The sequence below is a fragment of the Dunckerocampus dactyliophorus genome, chromosome 15 (genome assembly GCF_027744805.1).
Source record: "Dunckerocampus dactyliophorus isolate RoL2022-P2 chromosome 15, RoL_Ddac_1.1, whole genome shotgun sequence".
Classification (NCBI taxonomy): domain Eukaryota; kingdom Metazoa; phylum Chordata; class Actinopteri; order Syngnathiformes; family Syngnathidae; genus Dunckerocampus; species Dunckerocampus dactyliophorus.
In genome coordinates this window covers 10357974-10372771 of record NC_072833.1, presented here as the reverse complement: position 1 = coordinate 10372771, position 14798 = coordinate 10357974, and the positions used below count along the sequence as shown (strand labels likewise).

Below are 14798 nucleotides of genomic sequence, written 5' to 3'. Positions count from 1 at the left end.
AACTTAGGGTGTGCAAATACGCCACTTCTGGTAAGGAGTCTGGATCGAGACCAGCAATCTTGTGTGTACAAGTACTTGTATATGTCCCAACTCCTTAAATTACGATGTTCATGTTTCGCCCAAAAGACAGCGTGAGCTATCCCGGAAAACTGGTTGTCCGGCTTTCAAAATAAACCTCATGGGCGCTATATACAGTTTAATTGTACATAGATTCCTTTTCTGTCAATTTCCAATCATTTTATCATCTCATTTATTATTAAACATGATCTCCCTAGACACGTCATTTATGTTGTGAGTGTGACTCTGCCAACCACACGTTCAGTTAAAACTTAAACTGAAAATTCCCTTGCCGGAAGTTATGTTGTTGATTTGACAACCTAGCATAGCACGACTCAAAGGGACACAACTGGCTAGTTAGAGGTTGATAAATTTGTGTCCTCTCTTGTTTTTTTCCCGATTTATTCCGTTTTTTGGCATCCAACGTTTTTATCTCTGTTGGAACTTTCGTGGATTTGAGAGGGGCCATGGTTTTGTCAACATCACAACAAGTCGCCTTGGCGTTCACGGCGGTGCTTTTGATGTTTGTAGTTCTCCCGAAGATGTTTAGCTTTGGCGGAGGGAGTGGGGCGAAGGAAACGAGGCTCGACCCTCGCTACTCCAGAAAAGGTGACGTATTTTGTTTATTTGTGCATACAAGTACATATTTCTTATCTTTATTTCTTCATACGTGTGTGTTTTGGTAATGTTTATTTGCTTATACAAGTGGGAACAGCTGCCCTTCTCCCATCTTGTCGAACGTGACGTATAACCCATGCATATATCTAGTATTTGCAGTGCTTATTTAAGTGTACAATTACCTTTTATGAAGTTTATTAGATGATAATATAGGCTCTGATAGTGCCACAGAGACGAGCATCCTTTCCGCTTGACAGATACATTTCTGGGCATGTGCGTTACGTTGTTGACGTGAAACACTTGAAGTAATACAACAATCTTAACATTTGCTAACAATGTAGTTGGACAAACGGTGAAATAAATGCTGCTCTTTTATTTGAATGCACCACAAATACAACTCAACTGAAGCTGAATGGATTTGAAAAGTCAATAAAGACTTTGCCCTATTGTTCTTGTTTGTGAAACAGTACTTTTGATAATAAAAAAAAACAGTTGAGTATTTGAAGGGTTGGACACCCAGTCCAGATCAAAATGTTAATTTTTAGGATGGCACAAAAAATTACTTAATATGAGTCTAATACACTTGTTATTTAGAATTATGGATGGGCATAATAAGCAGTGAGCCAATGTTTTGGATTGATTAAGTATGCCTTGGCTGTAACCAGCCGCTGTTGGTTTAGTCAATTTATTCTTGAAACAACCAACAACACTGCAGTTTCCCATAAAGGAGGTGCACCAATTGAGAGACAGAAGATGTATCGATGTGTACCATGTTTGTGGCAGGTGGTCCTGCCCTGGGCCCACTGAGGGGTCCGGCTGCCAGCGTAAGCGCCCCCAGCTCCCATCAGTCGGCCGAAAGTGTGCAGCAGATGAAGAAATTGATGGAGCAGGAGCTGAAGGGCAACAAGTACAAATCCAACAACAACAAGGGCTACGTGTTCACACTCATGCCGCTCTACGCCATTGGGGTCGGAGTTTTCGCGGCATACAAGTTTTTGAAGGTAGTCTAAAAATGCCTATGACCTACGTGCTTGTGGAGCGTGTCAAAATGCTTATTTTTTAAATTGCAGATCAAGTCTTCAGATGACCAAGTACAAAAGGACAAATTTGCAAAGGGGGCCAAAAAATCAGTGGAGGCAGGTGTGTTTTGCATGCACTGGATGACCTGTTTTACTTTAATCTCACATTTGTTTGCTCAAAGTAATTGAATGTGTGTGTCCTCCGCCTCCCTTTTGTGTGCGCGTGTTTACTTTTCTGCAGAGAACCAGTTGAATGAACTGGAACAAAGGCTTGCACAAACGGAGCAGATGCTCAATTCCATTCTCACCCAGTTAGACCCACTCACAAACTGGTGAGTGACTTGTCATGAATGCTGGTATATTTAGGCCATATGACCACAATGTAGTGTTTACCCTAGGTCTACGGCTGTGGGGGGGTACGCATATGAGATAAAATAAATATGTGTCATCTTACCAGGAGTCAATAACCTCGCCGGTGTGTAACATTCATGTGCTGGTGTTAAGGTGTTGTAGCATGATGATGCAGTCATGCAGATATTCCTGTTCGTCACGTCGAAAGTGCAGACTTCAAAGTACGCAGGAGTCTTTGTATGGTGTAAATCGGTCCATTAAAATCATACTTACAATGAATAATATTCGCCATGATTTTTGCCTTTGTGTGGTCACTTTGGGCGTAGAACCAAAGGAGGGGCATCTTGCAAAGCCGAACGTGAATACACGTATGCCTTCTTATATGTCTTCAGTGCAAAGACTGTGGCCCAGGAGCAAAAGAACGAGATCATGTCCCAGTTGCAGACCATCCGCTGCCTGATGAAGAAGAGAGGAATGGACTGTCCGCCATTGAACGGTGAGCAGTCGCACGCCTGCGGACATTGAGAAAAGTCCCACCACACAATTTGCAGTTAAACACCCACATTGTGTGACACCTTAGTGAACAAAGACTGATTTGCATGCGATCCGATTCCTTGATGTAGTCAGCGATCTAAAGGGCACACTCGCGCCAGAGATGCAAAGCAGTTGAGGTTTATGTACGCTCTCACATCGTGGCGTGAAAGCCATGGCAGAGTTGGTGTTTATTGTTATCATTTAGAGGCAAGTTAAAAGGCAGGGTGTACCTAGAGTTTAGACACATAGGCAGGCTCCCTCCGCATGCACCTCATGCTGTGCCAGCGCCGAATGTGCTGGCTTGGGCATGCGTACCGCATGGAAGACTGCCGCATCCCGAAGGACATTCTGTATGGCAAGCTAGCCTCGGGACGCCGTCCAATAGGCCGCCCAGCATTACGCCTCAAGGATGTCTGCAAAAGAGACATGAAGCTTGGGAACTAGTGGCTGCTGATCGCAGCTGCTGGCGCCGCACTGTGCAATGAGGGAGTCAGGAGAGGTGAGAGGAGGAACCTTCAGCTGGAAAGCAAGAGAGAACGAAGGAAACGGAGACAGCGTCGCCAGGCCTCTGCACACCTGCAGCAGAGACTGTCATGCCAGAATTGGACTGCTGAGCCACACCAGACGCTGCTCTCAACAAGTCCCATTATTGACCAACCGGGGCGCTACCATTGTCTATCGAGACAGAAGAATGACAGAGATAATATATATATATTTAATATATCAATATTATACATACATATTTTCCTTAAAATGTTATTTATACATTTAAATGTATTTGTATTTATTCCCTGTATTTGTTCCCTCACTCCATCGCGGTTTACCTTTCGCGGACTTGCTGTTTCGCAGATTTTTTAAAAGTGCAACTTTAGTACTTTTTTTTTTTTAAACAGCATATGAACTGTTACAGGCTGAGCCTGGCCCTTTATGAAGAATTGCATTGTGGGAAGTTGAATGTTGCAGTTTTGTGGTTTCTGCGTCCTGATTGGCTTTAGACCACTGTCAATCAATCTCTTTTGTGCCCTCATCGCAAGTAAACAAGAGAAGAAACAGAAGAAGCTAACCGTGTGACTGAACGATGTATGAAAGTTTTCTCCCCGACAAAACCCACAATGCCAACGAAACGTGCTGCACCCAGAAGCCAGAGGATGCCAGCCATCGCACAAAAAGTTGGACTTCTGGACATGCTGAAGGAAAGGAAAAGTTGGAGGACAAGGAGGAGGACTTAAATTAACTTTTTAAAAATAATGTATATTTATATTATATGTCCGGACTTTTGGGACACCCTGTATATTTTAACATTACTCTCACTTTTCAGAGGCCTGCTTTGAGCAGAGTTTGGACAACCTCATTGAAACACTTGGGGCCAGCGATACCTCGGCAGGTGATGCCTCCAATGAGGACACGCAGACTCCCTCAGCAATGGAGGACGCAGCTGCCAAAGGGTGTCCAATGGCGCAAGAAGGATCTGGATCCGAAGGTGGGGACATAAGGAAGCCTCAACAGGAAGGATCGGAAGGTGATGGTGTGGAAGAAAAAGGAGATGAGGGGGAGGAAATGGAGGAGACTGACCAGGAGGATGGAGAGGAAGAGGAAGGATACAAGGAATTTGACTTTATGCCTTCACTAGAGGACACAAACAATGAGGAGACTGGAAAAGTTCAGCAGGCGTGCAGCCTCAGGCAACGTTCCAAAATGAAGTAACCCCACAACTCTACTTCAATAAGTATACTGTGTGCACTGCATACTTAGTTCCCAAGGGCGCAAATCTTGACAATGTAATGCTGTCCCAAATCCACGACTGACATTGCACACTTACATGGAAATGGCGATCGCAGTAATCACCCGCTTCCTCTTTTTGCAACCACTCAAGTTAGTCGCTGCGCTCCTACTACGTAGCCAAGATTGCAACTACATGTATCAAGGGTGGGAAGTGTCCATCATACTGCACACTCACCATTTTGAGTGCAACATCCGGGTACAGTGCACTGCATTTTGCCACACTTCTCAGTGTGAACACACTAAGGCACTGAGTATAAGTATGGAAGTGCACCCATTGAGAGACAGCCCTGCTCCCTCAATAAATGATATTATTTATTTTAATTATTAATTATTACAAAATATGGCTTTATTATAAATTAATACACCCAAAAAAGTGTTCAGTTTTTGAATATATAGGGCTGTAGTAGCTGGTTGTATGCATAATATTTGTGTTTTACCACAGTGTCTTAAAAGGGAATTCTACTTCACAACTCTAGGGGGAGCCCTTGCATAAATTCCTGGGTTTTATAATATGATGGACTTGAACTGCTGCTAAAAATATTGTCTGAAATGTTGTTACAGTCTATGTAAAAGCATCAGAGTACCACTGCATGTGTATTTATTTTTTACCTGTTGCATGTTAATGATTTCATAAACCAAAAGAAAAATGAGCATTTTGATACCTGTCCTGATCAAAGATGAGTTACCGCTTCAACCTTGTGGACAATTCATTACATAATGACGACTCGTCATTGTCGTGATTTGTCTCATTGTTGGACATCAATGGCAAAATGAAACTGGTACTTACCGGTAATCTTTCCGCTCCGAATTTTAAAACCATCATCATCACGTAAGTTGTAGGTCAGTTGTATGTAATGATATACAATCCAAAACACAAATTCATAATTTCCCTACATAAATAATGAACCTACAACCTGTGCATGTGTACCAAGTAATTTGTGTAGTTATGTACTATCACATTTTCAAATAAAATAAGTGAATAATAATAATATATATATATACGCTGTTCTATACACTATTGATGATTGATGTTTTGCAGTTTAATAATAAAAATGCATTTTAATGTATTTACAGGTACTGTATATGGTGCTTTTTTCAGACACCAAAAGCCGCTGTTTTGAGTCTAATTACATTTCCATTATTTTCTTATATGAAAATTCACTTTAAATCAGAACAAACTGGATTCCAGCCAGCATTCTTATGTTGGCCATTCCATTGTTGGCCATATATATATATATATGTATATATATATATATATATATATATATATATATATATATATATATATATATATATTTATTTTCCAATATGTGCCCTGCAATTGTCTGGCGACCAACCCAGCATGTACCCTGCCTCTCATATAGTAAGCATAAGTATAGTATTATAATCATATACTGTATACTATGTGTGTGTGATTGTGTAGCTCAATATATATGATTGTAGCTCACTAAAAATCGTTCCAATTAAATGTTTCCTCTGCACTTCTTGATAAACATCCGCTATTCGGCTGTCCTATTTTTAGCCTGAAGGCATCGCAAGTGAGTTTGGTTTCTATTCTAAACTACATTACATTGCATTTGATCCAAAGGGAGTTGGGATTAAATACAATGTTATGTAGAAGGCAAGTCTGTAAGAAAGGTCACCCTGAACAAATGTACTATTTACCTCCTCCTGGACTATATCTCGACCCACAACGGTATTGAACACTTCGTCCTCAGTGATGAACGTCTTCATGAGAAAAACGCTCACCGATTCCCAGACTTTTTAAACATATTCCACATAAAGGTCCATCAAACACTTTGACCTCAAAATGTGGTGATTGCAAGGATGTCTACAAAGTTATTAGTTAAAATGCGATATCACCTCATAGTCTGTGCCAATATTACCGAACATACAGGTCATTTTATAGGACTGTATAATCTGTGTATTGTTTCATAATACTTATGTGCATGTCTAATGTGGGGCCGCACGGTGGCCTAGTGGTTAGCATGTTGGCCACACAGTCAGGAGCTCGGGAAGTAATTGGAGACTCTAAATTGTCCATAGGTATGAATGTGAGTGTGAGTGGTTGTTTGTCTAAATGTGCCTTGCGATTGGCAGGGTGTACCCCGCCTCTCGGCCAAAGTTAGCTGGGATAGGCTCCAGCATACCCCCGCAACACTAGCGGCATAGAACATGGATGGATGGCTGTGTCCTTGAACGCAACGTATCATTTGAATGAGTGACATGTCATTGGAAAGCTTACAGCCAATAGAAACAAGACCCCGCCACTGGAAGAAATCACAGGAAGATGTCATTACAGAAAGTTACACCTTATGTGTCTATCATAGGGAGACTGTCATTGTTTCTGGTGGAAATCATTTCAGTGTAACACTTAACAACATAAAAAGCGTGATTTTTTTTTCTTGGCATGTCAAGATTGGGTTTTTTTTACGATGGAGTATTAGGGCCACTAAAGTAGTAGGGCCAAAAAATGATTTTGAGAATAAAGTAGTAAGTATACAAGAATAAAGCCATACATTTACGAGAAAAAATTTTTATATTTACGAGAATAAAGTCGTCCATTTATGAGAAAAAAAGTGGTAATCCAGTGTTCCCTCACTCTATCGTGGTTCACCTTTCGCAGAATTTTTTAGTGCTTTTTTTTTTTTTTTTTTACAGCGTATGAACGCTGTTACAGGCCGTGCCTGGCCCTTTAAGAAGAACTGCATTGTGGGAAGTTGAGTGTTGTAGTTCTGTGCTTTAGCACAGGGAAGACGTCTCTCTATTCCCTCTCTTCTGTCTGCACCGCCCATTGCCTTCTGCGTCCTGATTGGCTGTAGACCATTGTCAATCAATCTCCTTCGCGCCGCCCTGCCGTGTCTCCTGTGTCATCGCTAGCTTGCTAGCTTGCAGTCCTTGTATGTTTGCAAGTTTCTGCCCAACAAAACCCACTATGTTGACAAAAGCTTCTGTGCCCAAAAGGCAGAGGAGGATGCTAACCGTCGCACAAAAGGTTGGATTTCTGGACAAAAAATGCTACAGTACAGTGGAACGGCGGCAGGACGAAAAGGCACAATCACAGGAATGAGATACGTTTGAGTCAGTTAATAATTTTTGTGTTTTGATCGTAGGTTGATAAAATAATTTGTGTTTTGATCGTAGGTTGATCATTAAAATTCAAATGCCTGTCTGAGAAACATGTATAAAGTGTATGGTGAAGGGTTTTACAGCCTTAAAACATATATAATAATTGTAAAAAAATGAAGTTGGCTACTTCGCGGATTTCACTTATTGCAGGCCATTTTGGGAACCTACCCTCTGCGATAAACGAGGGAACACTGTATTACCTTTGCCCAAGGCCAAAAGTCACATAAGTACCCACTTTTCATAGCTGTCTCAGGCAATGCCTGTTACGACGGAGTATTAAAATAATCTGATATTACGAGAATAAAGTCATAAATTTACAAGAAAAAAATTGTAACTTTATGCCTGAGACAGCTATGAAAAGGGGCGCCTTATGTGATCTTTGGTCTTGGGCATATGGGTAAGGAAGGCGGAAGTGAGATGGGCTAGACATGCTAATCTACTGTAAATGCTAAATGCTCAGCTGCTCTGTTTTGTTGCCACGTTATCAATAAAAGCTTGCCTGAAGCAAAAGGAAGGTTTCCTTCCTTCCTGAGCAACTATGCTCTACAGTATTTTCCCGTACGACGACACGTAATGTTACGATTTTATTCTTGTATATTTACAACTTTATTCTCGTGATATTACAACTTTTTTTCTCGTAAATTTACGACATTATTCTCGTAAATGTATGACTTTGTTCTTGTAATATTACGGCTTTTTTTCTCGTAAACTTTCAACTTTTTTCTTCGTAAATGTACGACTTTTTTATTCGTAAATGTATGATTTTTTTTCTCGTAAATTTACGACTATGTTCTCATAATGTTACGGCTTTTTTTCTTGTAAAATTATTCTCGTAAATTTCACGACTTTTGTATTTGTAAATTTACGACTTTTCCCATGTGAATTTACGACTATTCTCGTAATAATCCGACTTTATTCTCGCAAATTTCCGTCTTTTTTATTCGTAAACGTACATTTTTTCTCTCGTAAATTTACAACTTCATTGTCGTAAATTTACGACTTTAATCTCAAAATGTCACTTTTTTTTTCAATGCGGCCCTAATCCTCCGTCGTACTTTTTCGCCTGTTAATATAACAGAAAATTGGGCCCATCTTTAGATGTTTTTAGTCCGCGGTAGTTTGGACACACCCCTGCATTAGCGCTTCTCTCCAGTCCCACCCGAAGATCCCAGTGAATTCCGTTCCATTCAGATGTAATCGCAAGCGGTAATGAGTAATTAGGTTACTCGGAGGCTGCTGTTCCACAAAGCAGCGGTGCATTAGGGAATAATGGTGCATGTAATTAAAGGCGAGCCTCCTGCTTTGTCTCTGCGCTGATTGAGCTGTGATCAAAGATGTCACCGTCTCCTCCTCCTTGTGAGGAGAGTGTCACATGTTAGACACCAGCTGCCTCCCTGCGCCACCAAAGCGTGCACATGTTGTACCGCTGTCTGGGTCAAACTGCTAAATAATTATGTCTGCAGCGTGTCTCTTCTTTTATAGCTACTCTTACAGTGTGTCCCCATTTCTTCTACCTCCTTTTAGAGCCTCATCTGTCACGGAGTCCTTTATTTCAGCCAACTTCTCGGTGTAAACATTGTATAATGAAATGCAGGCGCAGCATAATAGGTGGTGTAACAGGATGACGCAGCTGCACTCGCGTCGAAAGTACAGACTTCATACCGCATACGAGTCTTTAAATGAGGTGTCCAAAGTGTAGCCTGGGGGCCGTTTGCAGCCTGCGGCAGTTTTTTAATGGCCCGCGGCACATTCTAAAAATATAATTGAACGAGAAAACTAAAAAAAAAAAAAAAAAACAACAGGAAAACTTGAAAAATCAGCAGTAATTTTCCAAGAAGGAAGTCAAAATATTAAAAGAAAAAAGTTGTAGTATAATGACAAAAAGTCATAATTTTACAAGAATAACATCGTAATATTATGAGGGAAAAATAATGTCATTTTAGTAGCATTAAGTTGAAATATTAAAGGATGTTTTTTTAAAGTCATAATAGGAGAGACAAAACGACAAATAAAGTTAGATTTTGGGGGAAATTAGGTTGCGGGAAAAGTTCTAATGTTATAACAATAAAGTCAAAATCTTACGGGAATAAAGTCATAAAAACATTTGCGAAAAGAAAGTAGCAATCTTTGGAAAATGTAAAACAAAACAACTGCAGAAATGCAAAAAACAGCTGGAATTTTAGAAGAAAAAAGTCTAAATATTAAGAGAAGAGAAAAAGTAGTATCCTGGCGAGAAAAAAGAAAAAAAAAAAAAATCTCGTAATATGAGGAAATAAAATGCAATTTTAGAGAAAGAAAAAGTACATTATTTTTTCAAAGTCCAAATATTATGAGAAATGAAATGTAATTTTGGGAAAAAAGTTATAATATTATAGGAACAAAGTCAAAATATTACGGAAATAAAGTCATGTTACGATAACAAAATTTCTCAATATTATTTAAGAAGAAAGTTGAAATATTTGGAAAAAAAATGGCAAAAATGGGGAAAAGGAGAGCAAAGCACGAACTTCATGCTCGGTGGAAAAGACACCCCTGGTTTAAATTTTAGTTTCAGATTTATGATCAACGTTTACCGGGATTTTGTCATTGTGTCGTCATGTTATTTATTCATTTGAAAGTGCTTTCCAAGTGAACATAAACAGCCACCTTCATATTGGTGGAAAAAAAAGCTTGTCATCAATCAATCAATCAAAGCATGAACAGCCATTTGGTTGCAAAGGGAGTGGGTGTAAAGGTGAGCTAATAGTGCCATCAAGTAGCCAACTGAAATAAGAAGTGACTTGCAGGCCACAAACGGCCCCCGAGCTGGAGTTAGGACACCCCTGTGGTGTACAGTGCAGTTTGACATAATCAACAGTTAGCATGGTAGATGATTCATCTTTTTCTATAAAGCATTGCATATTTCAGGTGCCGTGGTTGACAATTTATTTTTAAGGAGTGACGTGACGCGACTGTGCGTCTTGGAGGAGGGGCGGAGGAGACGCGCGTAACGGCAGCATCATTCCAGCCTGCTTGGATCAAGTGGAGGGACTGTCGGATCCACATCCATAAGAATGGACGCCCTCCACACATCTTCCAAAAAGAACCACAAAGGCACCGGCCGGATTTATCCAAAACACAAACCGAGCCTTTCCGAACAGGACCGTGGGTGTGTGCGCGTCGTTACCTCCGGACTGCACCCGCCCGACTTCCACCGCTGCCCGTCGAGTCATGTCTGATCCACAGCGATGGGCAAGTTCGACGACACCGAGAGGATAATCCTCAACGTCGGGGGCACCAGACACGAAACGTACAAAACCACCCTGAAGACCCTGCCGGGGACGCGCCTGGCCCTGCTGGCGTCCGACTCCGACATCGACTCGGTGCTGGATCACCTGCAACAAGTCCCCGGCTTCATCGAGTACAACGCGCGGACCAACGAGTACTTCTTCGACCGCCACCCGGGCGTCTTCGCCTACGTGCTCAACTACTACCGCACCGGGAAGCTCCACTGCCCGGCGGATGTGTGCGGACCGCTGTTCGAGGAGGAGCTCTCCTTCTGGGGAATCGACGAGACGGACGTGGAGCCCTGCTGCTGGATGACGTACCGGCAGCACCGGGACGCCGAGGAGGCGCTGGACGTGTTCGAGCTCAACGTGGACACCGGAGACGAGGACGACGAGGTGGCGAAGAGGCTCGGCATCGAGGACGTGGCCGCCGATGGCAGCGGCAGCCTGTGGAGGAAGTGGCGGCCGGTCGTCTGGAATCTATTCGAGGATCCCTACTCCTCCCGGGCGGCGAGGGTAAGGGCGCACCGATGTCTCTGGAGCGGTCAAAACCACTCATTCTACTCACTCGAAATACCACTTTAGAACTTATTTTGAATACTTTATTACACTTTAATTGGTTCATATGACATGATTCCATTCAATTAGGGGTGGGCGATACTGCAGATATTGGTATCAATTCGATACCATGTAAATGTAGGACCGATATTTCGATACCTACACTTTTTTTCTTTAAGTTTTTTTCCAAGCTCATTGAATGGTTTTATGATTTTCCCCTTATGATTATAATCAGAGCAAATGATTTCTATATATTTATATCAACAAACTTATTGTGAGCAATTTAATAACATAAATAATATACTTAAGGCAATGTATCATTATCAACAAAATAATACAATTATTACTTTTGAAGACACACAATTGTTTGAGTAAAATAAAGTAAATTGTGCAACATAAGCAAACAAAAGTAAAAACTACCATCCTGTGTCCTCCTGTGTCCAAAAACCTATTACACGAGTTTCTAATAAATAAATATATGTATTTATATCATCTCATCACGCTAGTATCGATCCGATACTGATATTACCCTGTCCGCATTTGAATCGATTCACCCACCCCTAGATTCAACACAAGAGCTGTATCAAAAAAACCCCATCAGGTGTACTCCTATTATACAGTATATGGCATTGTATTACCAGCCAAAAGTTTGGAGACACTTTCCCATCTCATTGAATGAGAGAGTGTCTCCAAACTTTTGACTGGTGTATACTGGTACAGAAATTGGACTACACCTGGTGGGACACATGGATTATGATATCGGAATTTTTGATACAGCTTGTAATAAATGTCATTAGACTGAGCCGACCTGATTATTGGAACGTGACCTGTTTTTGTTTTGGGGGGGGGGGCGCATACGGTACTAGTCAAAAGTTTATGGACACATTTGCACCTCATTGAATGAAAAAGTGTCTCCAAACTTTTGTCTGTGATTGAATCCAGTCGGGCATCTTTCAGATATTCAATGATGGTGCATCAACTGGATGTGACTATATTTGTAAAAGCTACATTTTTGATAGTATTTTCACTGCTGGGGAGAAAATGGCATTTATTATTGCTGTGACGTGTGTATTTAAAAGATACTGAAGAAAGAAGGTGCATGAACACACAAGGAGCTAACTCTCTGCCATGGTGGATATTTTTAGCAGAGTATTTGAGGTGTGTAGGCTCGTGCCAAACACAGGCTACATTTGTTGCATTGTGATTCTGTTTATTTGAGCTTGAACCGTGATCAAGTTGTTCATTAGGTGGATGAAGGAGCTTGCTATTTGTCGGCAATGACGAGAAAATATAGACATGACTGATAATGGCCTTGTGTGTCACAATCAATAATTCCTCTCATTCGCATTTGCATGCACGCACACGCAAGGTGGTGGTCTCGGCGTCACCTTCAAGGTCACAGCTCCCGTCTGAGAAATGAGCGGATGGATGCACTCAGTTGAAAATGATATGAAGTAAAATGTGGTGTCACTGTGCATGTGTGCTTACACCTCATGCGTTTTACTACTTAGTTTACTTCTAAATTGTGTATGCTGCTGCTGAAGTTTCTATTAATTCTATTTCATAGGTATTAGTAATCAAAACAGAGCAAGGGCTAAGTATGTGTGTAAGTGTGTGTGTCATTGACATTGACCTTGCCCTTGCCCCATATCAGTTTATTCTATTCATCTAGCGAGCAAACTAGTGGAAAACACAAAGGCTGTGCCTCATATGGAATACTCCAATCAGCACACTTCCATAAGTATACTACAACATGTACACTGTGTACTACTGAGTTCCTTAGTGAGCAAATTCCCAAAGCCCTTGTCACTGCGCACTTATCGTAAATAACCATTCCAATATTTATTCTCCTTTTTAAATGGAAATTGCAACCACTCGAGGTAGTCCCTCCACTTCCACTACGTAGCCAAGATGGCGACTATTGAGGGTGGCGAGTGTTCATCTCTGCACACTCACCATTTTGGCCGCTTCGAGCGCAATATCCAGGTGCACCGCAATTTGCTGTATAATACACTTCTTATTGTGTAGTTAAGCATAAGTGTAGGTGCGAATGTGCGTGAATAGAATACTTCCGTCAGTACACTTCAAGCTGTGTACACTGTGCACTTTAGTTACTGAGTGCACAATTTTTTAAGTGTACTGCTGTCCCAATCGATCACTGTCGCTGCGCACTTTCCAGAAATGATGATTGCAATATTTACCCGCTTCTTCTCTCCATGTTAATGGCCATTTGCAACCACTCGAGTTAGTCCCTCCTCCAGGATGGCAACTATTGATGGTGGCGAGCGTCCATCATTGCGCACTCACCATTTTGGTCCTTTTAAGTATTGATCGTGCACTGCATTTTGCCGTACTTCTCAGCGTGAACAAACTGATACACTCAAAAGGCTAAGTGTAAGTACGAAAGTGTGCAAATTGACTCACAGCCTAAATATGAATGCTTGGTGCACTACATGTCAGCTGGTATTTACACACGAATTAGGTTGAGTACACGAGGTGACGGCCTCCACTGCCTACATATGAGGTGTTGCTAAGATACCATCCAGTTTGAGAAAAGGGATACAGCATGCAGAAGGAAGCTTCTTACCTCTTTTGGTTAATGAACTCAACTTTTCGATATTGCATGACATGTAAAGGGATGTATCAGACTAATACACCAATAAGAATCAATAGCTGTATGGCATTCATATGCACTCAACTGTTTGAGTATATTGTTTTTCTATTTGTTTGGACCGGCCGGTGTTTTTATGAGTTTCTGTCTCCAGGTGAGCCAAAAAGCCAAGCGTACGCGACTGTCCCTTTAATGAACTCGCTTGCAAGCGCTCATGCCAGCAATCGTGTTTCCGTGGGCTCCCCACGCTGTTTCTATTGTTGTAGCCATCCTGCTCTCTCTACCCTCTCAAAGGCAAGCCTCTTTAATCCGCACGCAGCGTCTTTTAACTCCTGTGACAGAAACACTGAGAATTTCTCTTGTTTTTATTACTTCAAAATGGGAAACAAATAACAAAAGGAGAATTAGAGTCACACTGAAATGAAACTACAAGAATACAGCTGAGGAATTATGAGAATAAAGTTGTAATACGGGCATACATGCTCAAAATTAAGATAGTTCAAATTACGAGGAAAAAGTCATAATTTTATGACAATAAATTTGGAATTATGAGAAAAAAAATGTTTTTTTTTTTTCCCAGGAAACATACAACCTTATTCTAAATGCATTTTGTCTTTTTCTTGTAAATCAAGATTGTATTCTCAGAAAAGGGCAACCTTTTTAAAACTTTGAATAAAACCTTATTCTTATGTATTGGTTGCTATTTATATGCTTTTGTCATAATCATTACGTTTATGAAAAAATGACTTTATTCTCGTAACATTACGAGCGTATCCACATGACATTACGACATATTCATCAAAGTTTTGCTCCTAATCATTGTAACTTTTTATGAAAAATTATTTTTTTTCTCCTATTCTGAATATTATGACT

At 41.0% G+C, this 14798-nt stretch overlaps 2 protein-coding genes across 8 annotated transcripts in view; both read left to right on the top strand.

The window, feature by feature from the left end:
- The first annotated feature begins 376 nt into the window (after positions 1–376).
- ccdc107 (coiled-coil domain containing 107) lies at positions 377–5666 on the top strand. Its single transcript, XM_054800162.1, has 6 exons — positions 377–666; positions 1459–1676; positions 1746–1815; positions 1936–2026; positions 2438–2541; positions 3898–5666. Exons 1-6 carry the CDS (start codon positions 525–527, stop codon positions 4281–4283), a joined length of 1011 nt encoding a protein of 336 aa, XP_054656137.1. The 5' UTR covers positions 377–524; the 3' UTR covers positions 4284–5666.
- Positions 5667–8488: 2822 nt separating this feature from the next.
- kcnc2 (potassium voltage-gated channel, Shaw-related subfamily, member 2) overlaps positions 8489–14798 on the top strand; it is a 62837-nt gene continuing 56527 nt past the window's right edge. For 5 of the 7 annotated variants that reach the window (XR_008573804.1, XR_008573803.1, XR_008573802.1 and 2 more), the window contains exon 1: positions 8490–11272. Coding sequence is in view for 4 of the 7 variants with exons in the window: in XM_054800159.1 (XP_054656134.1) it covers positions 10718–11272 (555 nt within the window). In the remaining 3 variants the exon portion in view is untranslated. Of the gene's footprint in view, positions 11273–14798 lie in introns of all 7 variants that reach the window. The other 2 variants (XM_054800161.1, XM_054800160.1) reach the window with 1 other exon arrangement.